The sequence below is a fragment of the Euprymna scolopes genome, chromosome 32 (assembly GCF_053919585.1).
Source record: "Euprymna scolopes isolate OS-2025 chromosome 32, ASM5391958v1, whole genome shotgun sequence".
Lineage (NCBI taxonomy): Eukaryota > Metazoa > Mollusca > Cephalopoda > Sepiida > Sepiolidae > Euprymna > Euprymna scolopes.
Window position 1 is genome coordinate 79,945,845 of NC_136513.1, and position 25,915 is coordinate 79,971,759.

At 35.2% G+C, this 25,915-nt stretch overlaps 1 protein-coding gene across 1 annotated transcript in view; it reads left to right on the top strand.

The window, feature by feature from the left end:
- The window catches only part of LOC145256176 (protein MON2 homolog), a 1,437,553-nt gene that overhangs the window by 1,204,792 nt on the left and 206,846 nt on the right, over positions 1–25,915 (top strand). The window contains exon 29 of the mRNA XM_080114764.1: positions 1,532–1,675. Coding sequence (XP_079970890.1) covers positions 1,532–1,675 — 144 coding nt within the window. The remainder of the gene's footprint in view (positions 1–1,531; positions 1,676–25,915) is intronic.

A 25,915-nucleotide genomic window follows, 5' to 3' on the forward strand; every position in this document is an offset into this window, starting at 1 on the left:
GTTGATTTTCAAGCTGACTTCAAAGATGTGAAGTGGCATTTAAAACCACATCAACTTAGCCGGAAACTTTGTTTTTATCATCCTGGGCAAGTCCCTGTTATTCTTGGCAATCCAGTAACGCATTTTAAGGTTGCTGGTAATGGTCCTGTTTTCATAACTTGGATTGGTCGAGTGCATCAGTTGGACAATGGCACATCTCTGATCTTGCTTGTTGAACATTATGTCACTTTCAAACATGATAGAAGGTTCATATTGCTCTTGGGGTTTGTACATAACTGGCCAACTAGTAGATGGCCTGCAACAAAAAAAAAAAAAAAAAAAGAAAGAAAACCGGTTATTATCAAACAGAAATGAAATAATGTCATTTTTATTAGGGCGACAATTTTGTCGTTCCACCCTGTCAAAAAAACAGGATTGTAATTTGTAAATTACGGTTTTAATTAGAGAAATAGAACAAACATGATGTCTAATGATAAAACTTATCTTTAATTTATTATTTTGCGCAATGTTAGATTTATTTTACCCTTCATTATAGACACTTTTTTAAAAAGAAAAGTTGAACATGACAATAATAATTATATTAAAATTTTATTTTAAAAAATCAGATGTTTATCGGGTGTATAGTGATAGATTTCACTGCATTGAAGATACACACATTCCTTCTCCATTGTGTGTTATGTGCAGCCAAACATCTAATGAAGCAATGGTTTCAAGTTAGATGAAAACACACCTTACTGCTAATCTTCTTAACCTTCAAGCTGAACTTTATTACAGTAGAACCTTGAGATATGGTGGCCCCGGGCTACGGGTTTATCAGGTTACAATGTGGAATATGATGTTTTTTCAGCCCCGGGTTACTATATTTACCTCACCTTACGGTGGGATTTATTATGTTATTTGATTATATATACGTTTATTATATACTGTGCTGTATTTTGTTACTAATTTTTATTATGCACTGTATAAAATTTTGCTTAGACCCCCACCATACGACGATTTCACCTTACGATCCAACCCACGGAAAGGATTAATATCGTGTCCTGGGCTTCTGCTGTATTTTATTGCATAAAAAGGCTTTATGAATAGAAAATATGGATTTATTTTGTGATAGGAGTCTTGTGAGCTCAATAGTGTACTGCCATGAACAAAGGTTTGGGAAGCACTGCCATAAATTGTTTTTTTTTTTTTTTAAATACTTATTCCAGCCCTGAAAATTTGTATTGTGAAAAATTAATGCAAACTGTTTTTTTTTTTTTTAATACTTATTCCAGTCCTGAAAATCTGTATTATGAAAAATTAATGCAAATTGTTTTTTTGTTTTTTAATACTTATTCCAGCCCTGAAAATTTGTATTGTGAAAAATTAATGCAAACTGTTTTTTTTTTTAAATACTTATTCCAGCCCTGAAAATCTATATTGTGAAAAATTAATGCAAATTGCTTTTTTTTTTTAAATACTTATTCCAGTCCTGAAAATCTGTATTGTGAAAAATTAATGCAAACTGTTTTTTTTTATTTTTAAAATTTTTCAGGCCATCAAGACCGGCTCAGAAGCCATGCAGAACATGTACCCTGACCTATTTGATCAATTACTTATCTACATTGAATATGGTGTGAGGCCGCCCAAATATGGAGAAGTGGAAACAAAGAACTTTGGATCCGTCAAAGGACCTCAGGTTAGTTCCATTGTTTTCTTTTTTTTTTTGTTTTGGATGCTTTGTTAGGGAAAATGTGGCTTTTCTAAAACTATCTTTTCCATGTGGATACTCCATCTAACATATAAAATTATATTGTCAGATTTTCAAAGTCGGTTCCAAATAGTATTTAAGCTGACAAATGAAATTTTGCTTCCGATTAACCAATTTTCATTTGTTATTATTGTATGTTATTTATCATATGAAGTTATCTTGTTAGATTTTCGAAATCAGACCCAAATAACATTTAAGCTGACAAACTTTGTTTTCGACTAGCCAATTTTCATTTGTTATTGTCTCACCATGTAATCTAATAAATGTTATTTTGTTGGATTTTCTAAGACACAAATAGCATTTACGCTGACAAATCAAAGTTGTTTTGTTTTGACTAGCCAATTTACACTTGTTATTGTACTTACTCAGGCTATATCATTGTTGATATAATAATGTATTTAATTTTAAAATTTATTTCTGTCAGTATACAATATGCTAACTTTAATCTGCATTAAATAACTCATAGATGGTTTATATGTCATAAAAACAAACTAAATCATCTAACTCGGTAGGTTAAATAAATTCTTATTTATTAATATTATCCCTGATAATATTAATAAAAAGAAGCAGTTTAATTGATAAGATACTGCAAACTGTCAGAAATAAATTTAAAACCTTGTTATATAACAAGAGGCATTAGTGGAATAGATTAGTGATTGACCGATGGAAGGTGAGAATTTAACCTTTACAATGAAATCACATGACTTTCGTGGAGAGAGAATTCAGCCTCTTTTTGGCTGACAACTCAAACAGGCGAGCACAAAACATGGCCGTTCCTCGATGATGATGGAGACAGTTCCAGTTTGCTCAGTGCAATAAGAAAGCTATCTATCTGTCTATTCATCTCTCTCTTTTTCCAAAGGCCAGCCCACGCTTTTTTAAAGTCCAATGATTCCTCACCCTGTTTGTGAATGTTCAAAATTTTGTGAGATTCACCTTCCCAGGCTTTACCTTTCTCCATGAGAAGGGTTCTGCTACTGGGGAATGCTAACGTGACTGCTCAGGCATTTTGTATGGGTCAGAGTGCACTTCTCCTAGTGCATTCGCTTTCCAAAAACCACACCTGATCTTGTGTCTAACCCACAGAAGAGGAGGTAAATATACTCAAGCAGGCGGACATGGAATGTCAGTGTTCACCGAATATCCCCACTGAAGGTGGCCATGAACAGTGTAACTAAGTTTAATGAAACGCTATGCTCCTTGGCGTTTTGGCTAGGAGCAAAGTGTAGTATCTGTTCTAATGCTGCACTTCATTTTTTTTGTTCTTAGTTGGAGAAATTCTTCATGACTGAGACAATTTTTATTTTTGTTCCTTTCCCCCACATTAAAAACCGACCTTGTCTAACTCTGCCCTCATGGGGAGGCAAGTAAATCCGAACATTATCTATCTATCTATCTATCTATTTCTTTTTCCAAAAGAGCAGTCTACACAAGTTCAGCGACCCTCACCCTGTTCCGAATAGAGAATATTAATAAACCTCTTATAAAAACTTAACATTGGCATCTGAGTGATTGTATCCACAGATGATAGAGATCTTGGGTTTCAGACGCCGAGTGTCTAATCGTCTATACACACCACGGAAAAGGGAAACTTTTACTCATTTCTTTAAAAGTATAAAATTTATCCGTTAAGATTTCTTTTTTTTGGGGGGGGGGAGAGAAAAGTTTTGTCTTCTATATACTTGTGCCAACTTGTGTCAACAATGACAATTTATTAGTTGTCTGTGTTAATTACGGTTTGGCTTTGCATTTCCTCTCGGTTGTCTCACCTTCCAAATTACCTTAATTTGTGGAAACACTTAAGCAGCCATGTTTGTCTTTGGTTGATGGAAATGGTGGAAGAATCTGAATTGTCAAAGGAATTGGTAGTCAAGCATGAATACCAAAAGTCTTTGATGCTTACTGTTAAAGAAATGTATTAATGCTGTTTGTCTTTTGGATATTTTTTTCATCTCAGATGATAAGTGAAAAACATTGATACAAGCACGAGACATTTTAACGTAAAAAAATATATATCTTATTTATTTAAGTGTGAATCTTCGGGTTCCCTATGACTGTATCTAGAGGGAGTACGGATTTAAGTGCGTCTATGTATTCGTGTAACAAAGCCAAGTATGCAGATGACCAAGCCGTGGTATAAGCATGCCGTCACAGCAGGATTGAAGGAAGAGAAGGGAAAACAAAGCCGAGGATAAAAAAAAAAGCATGTGCCGATGCAGGAGGAGAAAACGTACGTGTCAACATGGCAGTTTTTCTTTTTAACTACATAGGGGATGATAGGAACTTTTACATGCAAGACTGATTTATTCTCCCAACTTTTAACAAGATTTTCGGACAACAGTATATGGTGGAACGAATTACAGACATAACAGCTGGTTATAGTTGCAGAATAAGAAACTTAATTGACCATATTGTCGCTGGCTTGGGAAATACATGTCAGGTGGCTTGGTGTGGAAACGACTGGTAATAAATGCTTTTATTTTTTTTTTTATACTGAAAAAAAAAAACCTGTGTTAAATTTCTTTCCTTTGTTTCTTTGCAAGGCTTTCATTCGCAACGTCTGGTGAAGTGTCCTCATGCCATGTTCTCCTGACAAAACCCTGTACAGAGAGACAGGAGTCATGCTAGGACAGTGTTTAGTAGACATTCAAATTCTCTCTAAATATTTAATGCATAAAATAATAAGTGTTAACTGTATGGTGTAAATAATAAGTGTTAACTGTGTGGTGTAATGGGTAAACTACTAGGTTAATTCAGCTGCAAGTGACACTTTTCTGGAGGTTAAAGGTTGAAGGTTTAATCCCCAGTGTGACTGTTCCAAAGAATTGAATTACGAATTACTTATAACTTCTATCAGAAAAAATACTACCCCATGGATTAATGATCATAGTTCTGTACAAAATTCTGTGCAGATTTCTGAGATCGTAAGAAAGATTTTCAAGTTTGACAAAATACAAGTGAAGAAGATTGGAGGTTACTTTTTTTTTTTTTTTTGCTTGACATAAGAGTCACCGAAAGCCACTCGAGGATAAGGGTTAAAGAGCATACAGTAGTCAATGGGATAATATCATAGTAATTGTTAGTAGTGGAAATTTGGTAAATTGGATTACTTAAGGGGATGGCTCATCAAGAATTTGTTTATGTTGGACTTGAAGACTACCAAATTGTCAGCTGGAAAACAAGCAAACAGAAGAGTTCCACAGGCGTGCAGTTCTACGAAAGAAGCTTTGTTCATGGAATCTACGTTTTGGTTTAGGCATAGATAAAGAGTGTGGGGAATTATTGATAGTGGTTTTAGCTAGACGAGTGTTTTTTTGTGAAAGTTTGATGGGATGGGGGTCCATAGATTGAAGCTCAAACGAGCACTTGCCATGAAAATAACGATAAAGCAGAGACAGGCTCACAATGCCTCTTCTGTGGGAAAGAGGTTGCAGGGAAGAGAAAAGGCATCCTCCACTAAGCTTCAACTAAGGTTCAAAAGAGAGTCGCAAACCTGATAGGCCCTGAACTGGCATCTAAGCTTCAGCCTCTGTCCCATCGACGAAATGTTGCATCCCTCTGCCTGTTCTACAAGTATTTTAGTGGTGAATGCTCTGACGAACTGCAATCACTTGTGCCCCCACGATGTGAGCACCCTCGACAAATCCGACAGGTTGCTAAATCCCACCCCCACACTGTAGAGATCCCTAGATGTAAAAGATCTTTCTACTCCAATAGGTTCTTCCCCAGAACCGCTAAACTTTGGAATTCCATTCCAGGTCCCTGCTTCCCCAACAGTACTGACGTGCAGAAGTTCAAGTGTAACGTGAACCGACATCTTGCTGCCCAAATCCCTACATAGTACCCCAGTAGTTGTTGCCCCTGATAGTAGCCCCCTACACCAAAGTGGCAATTTGCCTTGTTTGGGGTGAAAATATAAAAAAAAAAAAAAAAAAAAAAAAAAAAGCTATGGCGTCTATTTTGAACATCGACTGAAATGTTTCGTGAATAACACTCAAGATGAGGACAGTAATCAGAATAATGCAAATCAATACAAACTATCAATTGTCATCTCAAAATTGTAGTCACGTTACATTCAGTCTTTAAATAATAACATGATTTTTGGTGCCGCGACAAAAGGAGGGTGGACCTATAAATTCACCCTTGTCTGTTTGTCCATTCTTCCATTTGTCTGTTCACACTTTTCTCAATAACTACGCCTTGGAATCTTTTTAAATTTTGCACAAACATTAAACATGATATAAGTAAAAAGTAACAGAAGGGATTTTCTAGGTGCCTTTCGGGTTAAAATGGCGTAAATTGACATTTTTGTGCTTATTAAAAAAAATTGATGCCTTGGAATTTTATAAAACTTTCTGAAAAGTTGTAACTAACTGATTTCTATATAATTTTGTTTGTTTATACTTTGCGATAATTCTTGGGTGTGCCCCAGGGGTTCTTTTAGGGCTAATAAAAACACTTTATTTTTGGGACTATTTTACCATATTTGTCCAAAATTTTCTGTGTATGTCTATTTAGCAGTTTTGCATGGTGCTGAACTCAAATTTGAATATATTAAGGCCTTGGGGTATTTTGGAGCTAAATGGGAGGGGAGGTGGCAAATGATGGACTTAGTCATTTCTTTTGTTTTGCATGGTGCAGAACTCAAATTTACATATGTTAAGGCCTAAAACTACACCGTTTATTTATTTTCACCAGAATTTGATGTCCTCTGGGGACTTTGGGGACTAAATGAGAGGGGGGGGCAATGCTGAACTTAGTCACAGAAATTATAAGACGGGTCCTGCTTTTTAATAATTTTGAAGAATGACAGTTTGCTAGTGTAGTCAGCTTATAATTAAGAAAAGATAACACAAGATCCTGAACACAAGATGTTGCAACGTAAAAAAATCTGAGAAAATGATTCTTCAGAAGACGACATTAAAGGGAGATTAAAACACAAGATATATTAAAATTAATACACATCAAAAATATGTTTGTAAATCTCTTATATTATATATATATATATATATATATATATATATATATTAGTGTTGGGACGATTAATTGGAATCGGGAATCGAAAAAATCTGAATTTTTTGGGAATCCGTATCGAAAAAATTTGTGCCTATTTTCCGATGCCAACAACGATTCTTTTAATTGTTTTTTTTATTTGATTTTCTTTAAAGAAAAATATTCTACTGCTGATAGTAATACTAAAATAATATCTATTGATTTTAAGCTATTAGTAAAACTAAAATCGATAGATCATCCCTCATAAGTGTATCCTTACGTTTACGAAAATATTTAACGGGTTTTTACGGTAATCGTGAAAAATAACAACTTTATAGTTAAATGTGTAGAGATTTCAAAAGAACTTACCTCGGGTGAATGCCGTCACAAGTATGAAATAAAGTATATGGTTTTTGCTGAAGTACTTGACTAAATATCCTGTGAATTTTGTGTTATTTCTGGTGGAATTCGATGAAGAAGTGCAATACCTCCAAATATTAAGATCGTATCGATTTAGTTTCTGTAAATATAGAAAACACATTAAGTGATATTACACTGTATTACACGCTGATGCTATATAGTGTTTAAATGGTTAATACAATGCTCTTCCCTCTTCTTTTCTTTCTGTCTGTATTTTTTGCCGGCCACCCCCCACCCCCACCACTTATGCTTATCCCTTTTTTGCAAATGTTTAAAATTTTATATTCTAATGATGCAAAGTATTGGTCGGGTTTAGGTTAATTTAAGAAATTTTTACCGACTTGGAAGCTTTAATCTGCCCACTTGTATCTTTGGTGTGTGCTGATTAGAGCTAGGACAACAGCATATTCTTTTCATTGTTTTGACTCTCGAATGTGTATCCGTTGATATCTTATATGCATTTATATAGTGATGTGGTTCTCGGTTTATTAACTGTGTCGGATATATACTCGAGAGTCACAACAATGAAAAGAATATTTCGTTGTCATAGGCCTAGTGATGATGGCTGAAGTATGCTGAAGAGTCAGCAGCAGCAGCAGACCTGAATGCATTGCCTTGATGTGTAATACAGCAAATTCACTTGGAGCCGGCTCAATTCACCCTAAGTGAATCCCATCAGAAGTACAGGTTCAAATCGAGGCTGATAATTGTCACTCACCTCTTGCAATGACGTCACTTGCAAGATCCCATCTGCCCCCCCTCTCTCATTATAAGACAATTAAGAGTATAGCAGTGGAAATAAACAAATTATAACATTGCGTAAAGTGTTCTTTGACCCCATTATGCTATTAACAGAAACGGATGCTCGTCTCTCTTGTTGAAACATTGTAGTTGGCTCTTTGGATAGTGACATTCTCAACACTAGTAACAGTCACAGAAATATTTTCTTTTTTTTTTCTTTCCTTCTCTTTGTGGCGCGAATAAAAGAAACCATTAAAGCGAACAACAAATAACCCCATTAAATTGCTCTGGGGATTTTATTTAGTTGTTACAGTAATTTACAGCTTGCACATCCAGATGAACTGCATCTTCCTAAGAAACATTTTGCATTGTAGCCACAAAACTACAAAAAACATGTCCAATCACTTTGACCTCTGACTCCCCGAAGAAAGGAACTTTCTTGTTAGTACTTCCTCCCATGATAGCGTAGAGTGGAATCACAAATGTCTGAAGCGTGCTGAGGAGTCCGTAGTGGACAGATCTGGATGGATTGTCTTAACTCATGATGCGGCAAATTTATTTAGTACTGGCTCAAGCCACCCTAGGTGAATAGCATCATAAATACAAAATGTCGCAATGTAGTCAGGCTGCTAGCAACCAAACTTGGGACTCCAGGGCAGGGAGGGGAGTAATGGCTAAATTGTAAATGCTGTCTGAAAGCTTTCTCGAGATGAAGTAAACTCTTGTCCAAGATGGTAAAAAAGATGAAATAAGGAGTGGATTGGCTCTCAGCAAGTGTCGGTCCTGTATATGACTTTAAACTATATCCAATGGTGAGGTCCCAGCTTGTGGGCTTTGGGGAGTGTGGAGCCACCCTTTAATTGCCATTGCTCCCAGGTCCACTCCGATCCGAAGTGGTAGTACCTGTTAGAGTTCCAACTATGGGTTAAATAGAAATCGACTTGAAAAAAAAAATGTATTTTATTAAAAAAATCTCCTTCAAAATAACTGGATTCGGCATTAAATAACCTGAAAAGGGTTGATATGCCATAAAATAAAAACAACTAACCAAGCAACTCAGCAACTGTCGTCAAGTATATTTAACATTGAAGGGCCAACCGTTCTGTTTAAGGTGAAAAGAAGAAAAGAGACCAGCACTTAGTGTACAAGGGTCTTTTATAAACTGGCTCACATGAGTCTTGAGGGAGCTGTGATTGGGTTACCTGTTGGCTAATCCATGGGGCTCTAAAAGGGGCCAAGGAAGTCGAGCGATCAATGGTTGTTACATAAACAAATTTCAATAAGGCCCTTCCTAACCTGACTGCCCACTGTTTTCTAGGTGCTCCAAAAATTAACAGATCGATTTCTAAATGGGAGTTGAAGTGGGGGGAGAGCGAAGTGGGTGGCAAAAATGAATTTTTATTTAATATTTGTAAATGTTATCTCATTCTTCAGGATAAACTTTTTGGTAAATAAAATCTTTTTAAAACAAACTGGGGATCATGTAAAAGCAAGCCACTGAGTGAATGTGGTATTTTGGTGGTAAATACTTAGGGTAAATTTGATGAAATTGGATAAACATCGATTCTCTCTCCCTCCCCTTCCCCAAAATACTATTCGGGTTGCAAAGGATGAACTTCAGAAGTATTGTTTTTGCTTTTCTATTAAAAAAAAAAAATCCTTTGTTATGAATGTGTTGCGGGACCAGTCGTCTGGGGACAATCGACCCAACAACTAACAAGGTAGACACAGGCAGACGGTAAACAGCCAAAAGGCAAAGAAGAACGACAGACACGGATTGTTTGGTTAAAGGCAAGGATTCGCCTTTTATTTATTTTTTAAAGGAAGCAAAAAAAATTAATCGGTGGATCGGGTTGCTGGTCGCCTGGAAGGCCGCACGTCACTGGAGGCTAAGGTCGGGAACAGGTACTCTAGACGTAGCGTGGTTCAGGGTTGTTCATTGGGTCTGGAGTGATCAGCTGGACATCAAAGCGGTCCGGAAGACGGAAGGATCAATGTTAAGGAACGTGCAACACTGAGAACGGAGGGATCAGTGTCTAGGAACGGACAACACTGAGAACGGAGGGATCAGTGTTTAGGAACGGACAACACTAAGAACTGAAGGATCAGTGTTTAGGAAAGGACGACACTGAGAATGGACGGATCAGTGTTTAGGAACGTACAACACTGAGAATGGAGGGATCAGTGTTTAGGAACGTACAACACTGAGAATGGACGGATCAGTGTTTAGGAACGTACAACACTGAGAACGGAGAGATCAGTGTTTAGGAACGGACAACACTGAGAATGGAGGGATCAGTGTTTAGGAACGTACAACCGGAAGGGAGCCAAGTGCGAGCAAGGTGGCAAACGAGGCTGCAGGAGACACCAAGGGCTGGAAAGCTGCAGGAGCTGGAGCGAGCTGAGAGGTACCAAGGGCTGGAAAGCTGCAGGCGTGAGCTGGAGGTGCTGGAGCACTGGAGACTGGAGGTGAAGTTCGCTGCCGGTGGGTCTCAAGAAGCAAGCAGTGGTGAATCACATTTGTGAAAAACTTATTAGCCCTGATAAGGACTGTTTGAACTGCTGCTCAGGACAACGTGATTGGTAGCGCCAGTCGTTGCTCCCTGGGCGAGTTTCCCCGGCTTGGCCAGAAAGCTGTATTCATTTTGCCGACGTAATATTAGTGAGGTTGGTCCCCACGAAAACAAACAAACGACTCTATTTAATTCTTGAACGAAATTTATGCACTCAAGAGTAGATTGGGGGGTTGTTGATTGCATCTAAATTAATTTCGTCTAAAGGGTAAAAATTAAATTGCCTGTTTTGTTGATATATGTTCGTGCGTTTCACTCGTGCTTAGCCGCATGTTTCACTCGTGTTTTTGTCGAACGTTTCACGCGACGGTGGTGAATGCACTCGTGTTTGGAGAACGTTTCACTCGTGTTTGGCGAACTTTCACTCGTGTTTGGCGAACTTTCACTCGTGTTTAGCCGGTAAGAGACGGAGTGGGGGCGAAGAAAGAAAGAAGGAGAAAAAAATGGAGGCGGTTATTTGACGACAAATGTACGTTTTTTGCTTAAATAAAATAAATTCCTATAATTTTCAATCCTCTCATAATATCCATCATCATTTCGACCGTCAATTTATCTAATTAACCCTTATGCTGTGGCGAATAATTATGAAAAAAATTTTAAAGGTTTTTTATTTAAATATTGAATTTTACGTTTTCATGGAGTAAATGATTAGAATGTCAGAAATGATTTAAGACTTGACAACTGCTTTAAAATCAAATTCATAGGAAGGAGGAGGAAGGTGGCGGTGGTTGAACATGAAAGATATTAAAATGTGATTTTTGTCCAGATTTTGAAATGAACAAAAAAATAAATTAAAAAATAAAAACAAAGCAAAACAAAAAAACTTTAAGCAAGAAAATCAGTGCAAATCTTTCCTTTATTCTTTTTTTTTTTTTTTTTTTTTTTAAATAAATTGCACCCCGGATAAACTGGAGGATATTTGATTTGCCTTTTGCATGTGGCAAAATCATTTGGTTTCTAATTTCAATTTTTCGCTTTCTTTTTTCTTTATTTTTAAATCTGTTTTTTTTTCTTTTCTTTTCTTGTAGTTGTATTTAATAAACTAAAAAGGATGTTGTGTCGATTTTCATCTTAGAAACCTTCTTAATTATCTTCTTTCAGCATTTTCCTCTTTTCATTCTCTCTCTTACCCTCTCTCTTTCTCTCACCCTCTCTCTTTCTCTCATCCTGTTTCTTTCTCTCACTCTCTCTTTCTTTCACCCTCTCTCTTTCTTACTCTCTTTCCATCCCCATCCTCCCTCGTTCTTCTGTAAGTTTGTGCCTGGCCTTAGGTTATTTTTGGATGACGATCTCGTCATTTGGAATTGTCAAGAACCACGCTGACATTTAATATACGCTGGTGATAAAATATCGGTATAAATGTTCTACTATAGCGAACGAAGGAAAATGGCAGATAAAATAGCATATTAAAACGGCGTATTAAAGCGACAGATTAAAGAGTATATTAAAACAGAAATAAGAGAAGGACCACCATTTACCAACTGCTAACTAAATACACCAGAGTTTTGTGTAAGAAAAATTCAGAAAATTTATAATAAAACATTTTATTTCTATAATGTTCTAAGAATATGAAAGTTACTTTTCGTCAATTTCGTTTAGAAAAAAATTATGCGGAATTCGTGTAAAAGAAAGTTCAGTAATTAGTCAGGAGGCTTAGAGTTGCGTGTTTTGTTTGTAGTATGAGTATATGGCATAGTCACGTTGACACACCGGTTCTCGTCACATCACCGAAGTTAAGCAACATTGAGCCTGGTTAGTACCAGATGGGTGACTATTTGGGAATTCTAGGCTCTGTATGTGCTCTCTGCTTATCTCGGAATTATTTCAAGTCGTCCTGAACTTCCACTTGCCACTGGCATTTAACAACGCTGATTCAGTAGAGGTGGGGTTGGATATTGCGCAACTCTTGCCACAAAAAAAATTCACAGACAGACACCCTTACAGTGGGTATCCATAGTCTGTTAAGACTGAAAGACGCTACCAGTGTGAGTAATATACAATTCACAATTACATTAACTTACCAAAGTCAGGTAATGTTGAGCCTGGTCATTATCAGATTGGTGACCATTTAGGAATAGCAGACTATTTCGGAATAGAAGGGCATCGACACCTTCCAAGAGTTATAAAGATCCAACGCCGCCATCTCCCCTAACAGGGATATACATGCGACTTATGACCGCTTGTAAATTTCATACTCCTATGAAACTCCCTCCTTTGGAGGAAACCGGTTCAACCCATCTAGAATGAGCGCCACTTCAGTACAGTACTAATAGTGTGTAAGTGAATTATCATTCGTTTTTGTTTGTGTGACGCCTCATCAATGTATCGATTATTTCCTATTATATTGTATCCAGTATATAGTTATGATATCAAAAGTAAAAAAAAAAAAAAAAATTGAGTGCCATTAGCTAGAATCGAAACTGAAACCAAAACATTTAGGTCTCCAGCCTGAGACATCATTGAATCAGCCATTGTCAGTTGGATAAGAAATAGCTGAAAATAAACTAAGATTAACAAAGTATATATATTTACGCAGGCGTAGAAGCGTACTCCAAGTAAAATTATGCTTGCCAAGTTACCATCTATAATATAAATTTCACCTATCTGTTTAAATGTATGTAAAACTTTCGACAGAGGTGACGATTTTTCACGGGATCAGTATCATTTTGAAGCTCGACCCTTCGGACAACAAATACCGAAAAATTGGGTAAAAATATTAATTCCTTCACCCTCAACTGGACACTTTTCTACAAGGAGGGGTCACTTTTTTCGCCGATATTTTCAAAAGTCATCCCCTCTTTTCGATTGACTAGCCTTAATTTAAACCTTCGCCACGTCTAATGGATGCAACGGCAAAGACGTCATGTTATTTTTTTATTCATATTCTTTTCCTCCTTCGCCTGTCTACTACCATTTTTTTTTTTTTTTTTTTTTTTTTTTTGCTCAAGACACACCTCCAAACACCCTGGCAACGCCAGGCAACCAGGCTAGTTTCTTTTAAATTGGACTTAACAACTATTTTAACCAAGTAAAGACCCATAAAGTTCCACAAAAAATGCAATCATTTAAGTCACTTTCATTGCTCTGCGACCTTTCGTTTTGAAGGAGATACATTTTGAAAAAATGGAGACAGACAGACAGTTTTATAAATGAGATTTCACACGAGTTTCCTGATTACAACATTTGAAAAAAAAAAAATCACTGTTGACCATCATATGGATTCCAGTTTGCTAGTGGCACCATGCCAGGAGGAGGGAAAAGGATAATAAAAAAATATGCAAACTTGTTGTATGTCTGAAAATGATCTTATATCACCGAAACTTAGTTTATTTTAAGTAAATAATTTTACATTACATGGGCTTCTTAAACTTGTAAATTTGAATTCAAATTTGTACAATGCTTACATCGGGACAAAAATACCTCTAATTTATTTTTAGTGTTTGAGCTTGAAACTAAGCTCAGATTAAGGGGAGAGTAACACAGGATTATTTGCTATTTGGATTTGGATGTTACTAAAACAGCACCTGATTTTCATAACTGCTTGATGAATTCATATTACAAGTTTACAAAATGACTAATCTTAAATCTTCCAATGCATGTCTGTAAAATTGGTGTTAAATCGAATACAATAAATATAGCTAGTCAGCTTAGCATATAAAAATCGATACAAAAATCTATTGAGCATTGAATTTAGAAATCGGTTCTTAACTGTCCGACCAGTTCAGTTACAAATACACAAGTGCACGAGAAAGCTGGTTTATAAAAAGCCTGGAATGTTCCATTATGCTTTGATTAGAGAGGTAGGGCGGGCCGGCTTTGCCCGGTCGTAAAATACGCTTAAATACGATATTTTAATATGTTCAGATTTCATATATATTATTATAGTAGTGATTTCAAAAGTTTAAAAAAAAAAATTATTTGGCTAGAATCGAAACCGAAAGCATCTGTGGAATCTGTGATTTAACTGAATGATTTTGCCTGATCCATCATTCTTGAAACCATACAAGATTCTACATCTAGTAGTGTTTGAATGTCTGAAACGGTTATTGCTCTGGTCGGGTTGGGCTGGCTTCTTTCCAAACAAGTAGAGTGTCTCCAATTACCACAATCACTTTTGTCAATCATGAGCGGCCTTACTCCTGAAATGTGAGAACCAAGGCTGCTTCGAGGAAAATGAGCTCCCACTACCATTCTGAAAACTTATTCATATATCTCTATTTGTGCATGCATCTATATAATAATATGATAGCGTGTGTGTCACGCTTACATCTGGGTCGTTTAATTGTTATGTACTTCCATTTCTTCATAAGTTTTGGTTTTGGTTTCGATTATAGCTGATGGCACTCCAATCTATTTTTCATCCAGCTGATGGCACTACAATCTATTTTATAAAAAAATTTTATCAAAAATTCTTCATAAGTCTTGGTTTCAGTTTCGATTATAACTAAAGAAACTAAAGTTATATTTATATATTCATAAGTTTGATTCCAGCTGATGAACCCAAGTCATATAGATATATTTTTTATTTTTGAAATCGCAACTCTCAACTTTATAATATATAAAAATTGATAGAACATTAACTCTGTAGTAATATATACGAAATCTACAAGCATTAAAATATCATATTTAAGCATATTTTATGACATGGCTATGCCGGGCATCCCTGCTAGTTTGGATAAATACTTTTGCAGTTTTAACAAAAAGAGCTACAATAATATCAGAGCATCTCCATTTATGCTGAACATCTACAGAATACCAACATCAATATATTACATATAAATGAGTTCCCTGTGGAATTTCTACAGGTCCCGCTAGTGGGGAATTATTGGCATATCTAAGCTGGTGCTCCAACCCCAAATCTCTCTCCTTCTTGGATATGGTCCTAAAATGTTTACCAAGCTCCAGCCCCTGTTCCATTGCTACAATGTTGCATCCCCATGCTTGTTCTACAAGTAGGTTAATCGAATATGTTCTGACGAACTTGCTGTGCTGATACTCCTTTGGCATAAATACCTAGATACCTGGAAATCAGTTAAATCCCACTCTTTCACTGTAGGAATTCCTGAGTGCTCAAAAGCTTTCCATTTCAATAACTTCTTTCCTCGAACTGTGGGGATTTGGAAATCCATCCCTGCTCCCTCTTTTCTTGGTTATACCAATATGTATAAATGTAATGTGAACTACATCTTGTCACATAATTCCCCACTCAAGAGGTCCCTTTGACGTAAAAAAAAGTCCTGATCAACCTGACAATCAGTTAAATCTCACCTCTTTGTTCCCAAGTACTGAACGGTTTTCTCCTCCAGCAGCTCTATTTTTTTTTTTTTTTTTGAACTGCTAGCTTTTGGAATTCCCTCCCTGCTACCTCTTTCCCTAGTTGTACCAACATGCAGAAGTTTAAAGGCAATGTGAACAAACATCTTGCTGCACAACTCCCCATTTAGGATGCCCCTATAAATCTGGCCCCTAATTCATAATAAACGTTAATGTTTAAGGTGAACAAAAGTTTTTTAAAAAAGACGAAATAGGGAGTAAGCTGGAGTTCTGAAAGTACCCCCGCCCCGACCTACTTTCTTGATATGCCATAAAACAAAGCCATCCAAGGAAACCATTAATGGAATTAATAGTTTTATATTTTCAAACTTTTCAAACTTTCATAAAAATACACGACTAGCTACTACCACTATATACGATCCCCTTCCCCCACTCTCTATCTGTGCCTAAATCTAAACGCTGATTTTATGAATAAAGTTTCTTTCCCAGAACTGCCCGCCTGTGAGACACTGTTCCCAAAAGTCAGGGATAAAGGGGGGAAGAAAAAAAATCACCAAAAGAAGTCAGGGATAAAAGAAAAAAATCACCAAAAGAAGTACTTTGAAGACCAGTTGGGCTGACAAGCCATTAGAGTAAGAATATTTCCTATACAAGTATTTTTGTTTTGTTTTGTTTTTGAAAGGCGACTTGAAAGTACAATTTTGCGGTAAATGGTTAAAATTAAACCTTCTGGCTTGTTTACAGACGCGTTCAAGCGTCCACATAAAGTTTGTCTCTCTTGTTGACACATAGTAGTTGGCTTATTGGATAGTGATGTTTAAAGTTTGAAATCGTATTTTCTTTAATCTGTCATAAAAAAAAAAGCCAGTGGAGGAAAGGGAGAGAGAGAGAGAGTCGTGAGTCAGTTTAAAATATTTTATTTGGTCTGACATGCTTAAGTTGAAAATTTCTTAAGGCTGTCATGCTTATTGCTAAAATAGCATTTTCTTTCGTCTGCCACACATCCTTTTGAAATAAAATTTTCTTTGGTCTGTTAGGCTTAATTTTGAATGCACATTTTCTTTAGTTTTGAAGTAGGGTTTTTTGGTCTGTCATGCTTAAGTTTTCGATACGTTATAGACTACAACCACTATCAACAATTTTCCCCCACTTTCTGTTTGTGCCTAAATCTAAATGTGGATTCCATGAACAAAGCTTATTTCCTAGAACTGCCCGCCTGTGGAAATCTTTTCTGCTGGCATGCTTTCCAACTGATTGCAATATTGTTGTCTTCAAGTTCAATGTAAACAAGTTCTTGCTGAGCCGTCCCCTTAAATAATCAAATTATATCAAATTCCCACTGTTAACAATTACTACACTGTTTTACTGATAACTACCGTGCACTCATTAACCCTTGTCCTTGAGTGACCTTTGGGCCTTGATAAGTGGTGACACCCTTGTAAAAAATAACCTTGCATAGCATGGTGTTTTCTTTCATTTCCTTTGTGAAAAATTCGATGGCCTTGTGTGATCGACAGAAACAAGCTGTTCGTCTCTCCCTGTTCAAACAGTAGTTGGCTTATTGGATTGTGATGTTTTCAGCATTGGTTACAGGAGCCGCTGCAGACATGTTGAACTGTTTAAAATGATATTTTGATCAGAAATGCACATATCTAAGAGGCGTATTTTTTAAGAATATCCGTCTTTCTTTTTTTATTGATCTCATATTAAAAGCAGACTAATCGCCTGATAAGAATCTTTCTTACTGTATCTTTTGAATCTTTAATTCTAAAGTATCTTCACAAATCCTGAAATCGAAAATCTTTATTCAGAAACTTAGTTTTTCTTTTTTTAATTATCAGAAACATCTTGCCAATGGCCAGTAGCGAATGTTGGTAGCACGTTTATCGAAAAGAATCGTAACCGTTTTCTAAAAAGAAAAAAAAAAAGTTCACAAGAACCAAAATAAACTTGTTAAATTAAATTTTCATGAGATATCTCTTGTGAATGCTTTTTTTTGTTGTGGAACAGATAAATCTGGTATGCATTAATAGATAATAAAAACATTAATATAATTACTAGCTGGGCTACCCGACGTTGCTCGGGACCTTATAAACAATGAGGAAATTGAAGTTAATTTTGAATATAATTGTTATTCTTTGGAGAGGAGAATTTTTAATGTGCATGTATCATTTACTATTTCGAGCAAAAGAATATTTTACCTACCCTAGGACGGCTATTACACATATGAAATAATTGTGCCTTCCTTAGGACAGGTAATTTACATAATGTATATGAAATAATTTTACATTTTGGGGCGGGTAATTTACAACACATACTTAAAATATGTTTACCTACCTTTGGATGGGTAATTTATATACATATATGAAACAATTTAACATACTCTCGACAGGTATTGTACAACATATATGAAATAATTTCTCTTTCCACCAAGGCTACCATGATTTTAAGAAAATTGAAATCATTTTTAGAAGATGGATCATTAGGATTTCCAAATTAATACATAAATACATTGTGTTGGTTAATGAGTTCACAACCCTTGCTTCATCATAAATATCAACATTTCTGTGTTTCTTTCTTCCCTCACAATCGGCACTATTATTGTAAGATAAATTGTCATTTTTGGAAAATGTCTTAGCAGGATTTAAAAATTAATGCATAAATACATTGACAAAGTTAAGTGATTAGACAACCCTTGCTTCATTATAATATTCTTCATTACTCTGTTTCATTTTTTTCCACTACCGACATTCAAAATTTTTTGGAAAAAAGACGTCATTTTCAGAAGATTACTCAGCAGGCTTTACAAACAATTAAACAAATATGTTGAGGAGCTTTGTGATTAGGCAACCCTTGCTTCACTACAAAATTCCACATTACTGTGTTCTTTCCCTTCCTGCTACTGACACTATCATTTTAAGTGAAATTATATCATTTCTTGACCATAACTCAGTAGGTTTTCCAAATAATTACATAAATGCATTGATACGAATGACGATTAGGCAACCTTTACTTTAACACAATTTTCAATATAATATAGTTCTCTCCCCTTACTACCACAACTGCCAACAACACATTGGTAAGAGAAATGATGTAATTTCCGGAATATGATTCCATAGTTATTCAATATATTTGGAATATGACATTGTGGGAGATTGCACCACCCCAAAACTAAAGGTTTGTTAATTAATAGAGAACTCCAGAGCACGTTAAAAAGCAACATAATCATGTCTCTTTCTACTCATCACTACAACTGTGACGTCATTCCCAGAAGTTAACATTGAAAATTCAGAAAAATATTGTTGATCAACTACATAAACTGATAAATTGTCTGGGCTTATTATTTCATTACAAACAGACCAATCAATTAACTCGCATTGCATTTTTATAAATTCTTGGATATGTTACTAATTTCGACAATCATTTTTCATAATTTTAACCCACATTATCCCCCCCCCTCTTACGCAAAATACTAACATTGATGTGTATTGTCTTGGTTGATTATTTCATTACAAACACACCAATCAATTAACTCACATTTCATCATTTTTCATAATTCTTGGATATGTTACTAAGTTCGACAATCATTTTTCATAATTTTAATCGACATTATCGCACCCCCTTATGAAAATAATAACTTTAATATATAGTCTGGGCCGATTAATTCATTACAAACGCACCAATCAATCAAATTACCTTTCATCATTTTTCATAATTCTTATATATGTTACTAATTTCGACATTTTTTATAATTTTAACCCATATTATGACCCCCCCCCTTACGAAAATAACCTTGATATATTATCTGGGTTGTTTATTTCGTTACAAACACACCAATCGATTTATTCTTAATAATTCTTGGATATGTTACTAATTTCGACAATCATTTTTGATATTTTTAATCCACGTTATCGCCTACCCCTTACTAAAATAACTTCGATATATTGTCTAGGCCGATTTATTCATTACAAACATACCAATCAATTAACTCACATTTCACCATTTTTCATAATTCTTGGATATGTTACTAATTTCGGTAATTATTTTTTATAATTGTAACATACATTATTGCTTTACTCTTTACGAAAAAAATAACTTTGATATATTGTCTGGGCCGATTATTTTATTACAAACGCACCAATCAATAAATTAAAAAAATTTATGATTTTTCATAATTCTTGGATATGTTACTAATTTCGACAATCATTTTTTATAATTGTAACCAACATAATGCCCCCATCCTTGCGAAAATAATAACTCTGATATTTTGTCTGGGTTTATTATTTCATTACAAACACACCAGTTGATTAATTCACATTTCATCATTTTTCTGGATATGTTACTAATTTCGACAATGTTTTTTTTAAATAATTCTAACCCACATTTAACCCCCCCTTCCCCCTCACGAAAATAATAACTTTGATATATTGTCTGGGCCGATTATTTCATTAAAAAAACAACAATCAATTAATTCACATTTAATCATTTTTCATAATTCTTGGATATGTTACTAATTTAGACAAACATTTTTCATAATTTTAACCCACATTATCGCCTCCCTCTTACGAAAATATTAACTATGCAATACCCTCTGTTAAAAATATACATGAAATAAAGTAATGTTTAAATCGTTAACTGTTTCAACCATTTCCGGCACTGACTTCTTATCCCCCACCACACTGTTATAAATATAAAGTAAATAAATTAATGTCTAAAACGTAAAATGTTGCAGCCATTTCCGGGACTGACTCTGTAAACCCCACGCCACTGATAAAAATATGAATGAAATATAGTAATGTTTAACTTGTAAACGGTTTCGGCCATTTCCTGGACTGATTTTATATCCCCTACGTCACTGTTTTAAAAACATACAGGAAATAATGTAATGTCTAAATCGTAGACTGTTTCAGCTTTTAAGATTAAATAAAGTAATTTTGAGATCGTAAACTGCTTCAGCCGTTTCCGGGCCTCCCTAATCCTTTTAAAATATATATGGAATAAAGTATTTTTGAGATCATAAACTGCTGCTTCAGCCATTACCGGCTTACTCCATATTCCCCTCCTCATCTCTTAAAATATATGCTGTGTCAGTTATTTTTTTATTTTTGGAGGAGGTAATGCCTGGTAGAAAACTATATTACGCTTACTTGGCCTTTTGGCTAAGATCAAAGTGTAGTATCTGTTCTGACGCAGCATTTCAGCGAAAACTTCTGCTGGCTCCCTCTCCATAAACAGAAAAAGTGGTGGTAATGCTTGGGAGAACGAACAGGCACTAATTCACCACACCCCGACCTCACCTAAAAAAAGGTTTGGTAATCCCTGGCAGCATCCAGAGTACTTTTTAAAGCAACATAATCGTGCTTCTCCCCCCATCATCAACACATGACGTCACTTCCGGAAAATGACTCAGCAAGTTTTCGGAATACATGATTTCATGATAAATTGTTTGTATTTTTTAAATATGTGTACTACACTGTAGAAGCACCTTATTTAAAATTCATGCTTAAGCACCTTATCTAAAATTCATGCTACTCAAAAAATAAATATTTCAAAGTGCAGTTAGTGATGAGGCAACACTTGCTTTACAATAAACTAATCAAGAAATTGGATTGAGAAATGGATACTTAATGTTAACTAATACTAAACAAAAATAGAGATAATACATGTCAGTTTCTTATTTAATAAATTGTTAGGTGAAAGTACAGAATAGTTTAAATAATACCTTCTCCTCCCCATAATAACAATGGCTTTCTAAATAATGTTATTATTTCAGCACTGTCCGTATTCCGTGTGTCATCCCCCCTCCTCTGTCTAAAAATAATGTATGAAATTAAGTAAATATGAGATCGTAAAAAAGATTTATAGGTTTGTTGTCATATTTACAAATTTCAAACCGCGAGTAAAATGTACGCATGATTTCGTTATTTTTTTTTTTTTTTTAATACAAAAACATAAAAAAATGACTTAGTGTCATTAGTTAGAATTGAAATTAAAAAGAACCGAACGTTCCAGCCTGAGGAAAAAAAAAAAAACAAAAAAAAACGAAAGAACGCGCATAAAAAAAAAAAAACAGAACAAAATGTCACCTAAAGCGTAATGAACATTTTACATGTAAATTTGCCGATGTCTGTATGCGATATACTTGCATGTAAGCAAAGATATTATTCGCTATAAACCACTCTTGGTGCATGAATATTATTTCATGAGAATTTCAGTGCTATGTGACCAGTACTTTCAGAGATTACCTATTAGATAGTTACACACACATACGTCTACTGTTTTATCTATGTATAGATAAAACTCTGTGGACCGTTCGCACTTGCTTGAATCTTGTTTACCAAAAACACGGTAATATATATTACCCTTTTTATATATGTTTTTATATGTATTTCCGTATTTCGTATTTGCTCTTTCCTCTATTTCCCTTCCTATTTTTTCTACCGTTTTTCTTTTTATTTGTGCCCTTACCTTTTTTTTCTATTTTCTTTTTCTTTCTTTTTTTTTTCATTCTTTTTTAAATGATCCCCATCACCAGTTTTGGTTTCGGTTTCAGTTGTTGGCACTCAAATCGTATTTTTTTTTTTTTTTTTTTACTTTTGAATTCATGACTACATATTGGGTGCAATCTAATATGAATGAGCGAGATCAAAGATGCGCCGCTGTATAACTCATGCTCTTTACCGACCCAAGTTATGACAACAGTTCTAGAAGTGATGTAAAAAAGGAAGTATATGGTGAAAAAAAGAGTGTAAAGTCTCTTGGGTTATCTTCTATATATATATATATATATATATATATATATATATATATATATATATATATATAAAAGCGAAAATGTGTGTGTTTATATGTCTCACAAAAACTTTCGACGCGGGTCACGGATTTTCACGAGATTGGTATCATTTTAAAGTTCCAACCTTCGTCCAACAAATATCGAAAAATTGGCCAAAAAACATTAATTTTTTTCATCCTAAAATCATCAGTTTTCTACGGGGAGGGGTCAGCAAAAACTGTCCTCTTATGACAAGTTCGGTTCTACGCATGCGCAAATGACTTCGGAACATGATTTAGTTTAAATAAATAAATAACGATCCAATTTTGTCTACGTCGTCTTAGCTAAGTTGCTTAGAGGGCGTCCTCAATATCTAAAGGTTTTGGGTTCGCATCGTGACTTTTTTTTATTTTTAAAACATTTTTAGGGTTATTTAAGCCAGTGTTTTTTTTTTTATTTTTATTTTTTAGATTTTTTAAAGAAGTTTTAACGTTCGTTTTTCTGTTTTCTTTTTCCATCACATTCGCGTTTTTTTGTTGTTGTTTTTTTCGATTTTTACATTTAACATCGTTCATTTGCCTTACGTTAGTTTTTTTTCTCGAATTTTTAAAGTTTTAACATTTCTTTTTTTTTTTAAATATTTACTTCGCTTATACTTATGTTTTGATTAACACCCCCCGCCCGAGCACACACACCTATAAACACCCGGGAAACGCCCAGTACCCCCACTAGTCTTCTATAAATATAAAAGCAAAAATACTTGTGTGTGTGCTTTTTCGTGTATGTCCAAGAAAAGCTTTTTTTTGAGAACCGATCGGTCGCCTCACAACTTAAAACTTTTTATATCGCGCCTAAATGATAATATCTACGAGTTAACAACCGGGGTCACCTGTCTGTTTAATTTGCCTGACTTTCAAAAGATAAATATTCAACAATTTTCGATCGCCGCATGTTCATTAAGCTTTTTCATATATAAAAAAGAAGTGAACAGACTCGCGGTAAATAAAACACTATCCTACACTCAAAGTTGACGCCATTAATTCGTCAAAAACGGGCACCTGTTGTTAAACGTCGCACGTTTTTTTTTTCACACTATTATTTTGCAACTGCGCGCAAAGACTTCGTTTTTTTTGTTTTTTTTAAACAAACACCCGGGACACCCAGCCAACGATTTTTCTTTTCATTTACCCCAAAACACCCACACCTCCAAACACCCAGGCAACGCCGGGTACCCCCCGCTAGTCTATAATATAAATCTCACCTGTCTGTTTAAATGTATGTACGTATGTTTGTATGTCTGCCTGAAACTTTAAACAGAGGCGATGGATTTTCACAAGATTGGTATCGTTTTAATGTTGGGCCCTTCGGACGACAAATACTAAAAAATTGGCTAAAAACATCAATTCCTTCACCCTCAACTGGGCACTTTCCTTCGGGGAGGGGTCGCCTTTTTCGCCGATTTTTTCGAAAGTCATCCCCTCTTTCAAATTGTCTAACCTTAATTTAAACCTTCACCACTTCCGGTTTGGCGATGGATGCAACGGCAAAGATGTCACTTTTTTTTTCCGGGTTGTTTTCCTCCTTTGTGGTACGGGTACGAGCCTGCCTGCCTACTAACAATTATTATTTATTTTTTTTTTTTTGCTCAACACAAACCTCCAAACACTCGAGCAACGCCAGGCACCCAAGCTAGTTAGTCTGTGAAGGAAGAAATAAACTCTCTAATTAATATAATGTATAACAAATGGATACTCATCCAGTTTATGGTCCGATCTTCAGCAACCTGACATCGGCATCCTCCAGTAGATTAAATAAGCAGCTGGAAGATGCTGAGCGATTATCCAAGTAGCTGTTAGATGACGACGAATTTCAAGGAAAGCGTGAAATTTATTAAATCAAGAATTTTTTTAACTGAAATATGCCAACTTGAAATCCCCCCTCATTCCTCATGTTAAAAAATAGTTTTCAAAATAGAAAGCCATTCTTAACACAGGGATGGGGGAACGCTACCTTTTGAAGTAACTGCCTGCCATTCTTCATTTCTGCATCTTTCAGCTGCTTATGTAACCTGCCGGAAGATACAGACACAAAGTTGTTGGGTACTGGATCGTAAACTAGATAAGTGTCGAGAAATGAGCAAGGTTGATACATATGATTCACTATTTTTTTTTTTTTGTAAACTAGCAAGAAGACCCGACGTTGCCCGGGATTGAATCAGGATCGCGACTATATACTTTTCCATTCTGCTTATTACACCATACTATTTCTATTTTATCCCGTTCTGAAAGTTAAATTAAGTACTCGGCCTAGGATTCGTATTCCTTTAGTATCTTTATGAATTACAACATTTCACAATGATGTTTTTTTCTTTGTTTTGTTTTAAATTAAAAAATATCTATTCCTAGAAAATTATGTGATTAATCGATTTTTAAGCTGTCATTCATTTCTTGTCAAACTGGTTTTACAAGTTCGTTTCATTGGAAGCTTCATCTGTTTTTGCTGATTAGCAAACATTATTGCCATATTGTTTTGATATATATATATATATATATATATATATCGTTAAAAAAGTCATTTTTGTTTGTAAACAAATGGAGCACTTTATAAAGACCTTGAAGATATGATTTACGAGCGCCGATCCCATAGCTTGGTGTTAGAACTACTATCAACTAGATGGTTGTAGGTTTGAATCCTGATTTTGGATGGGTGCTAGTCTACCTTCATTGAAGAACTGTGATACAGTGGATGACTATGATTAATAAATATAGATTACGAAATATCTTTATTAGTTACAAAATGTTTCTGTTTTGAATTTTAAAGAGGATTAAACCCGAAATAAATTGTTAATCCGGTAATTTGGACTCCTTCTTGTCTGTTGTTCTGTAAAATCAATATTGTCAAACATCTTCCATTACTGTCGCAACTAACGTCGTAATAACCATTATTACCGCTGATTGCCTATCCGTTTGCGTATGTTGGGTGTTAGGTGCCGGTTGGCATCGCCACCCGATGTATTGTAGTTAGAACGAACTACGCAAGTGATTCTTGACAGATCGGCAGTTAACGAGACAGGAAGGTGTGGAACTGATTCATTAGCACATGTGAAATTGCAGAGCGTGATCTTCAATTGTGATTTCTTAATTTGTAAACCGTTTCCGACACTTTGCCAAAGTCACTTTCTCTAAATCTATATGATAATAACCCTGCTCGTATGTTTGTATCAGCAATTATTCCTTTGTTGGATGCAATGACTCCACAAGATGCTAGGAGAGAGATTGGTATATATGTATAATGCTGATAAAGTTTAAATTGATTTCTGATGCCACTAAAGATTGATGTTTGATGCAACAAACGTTTCAAATTGGCATCTGATGCCATTAAATATTCAAATTGGCG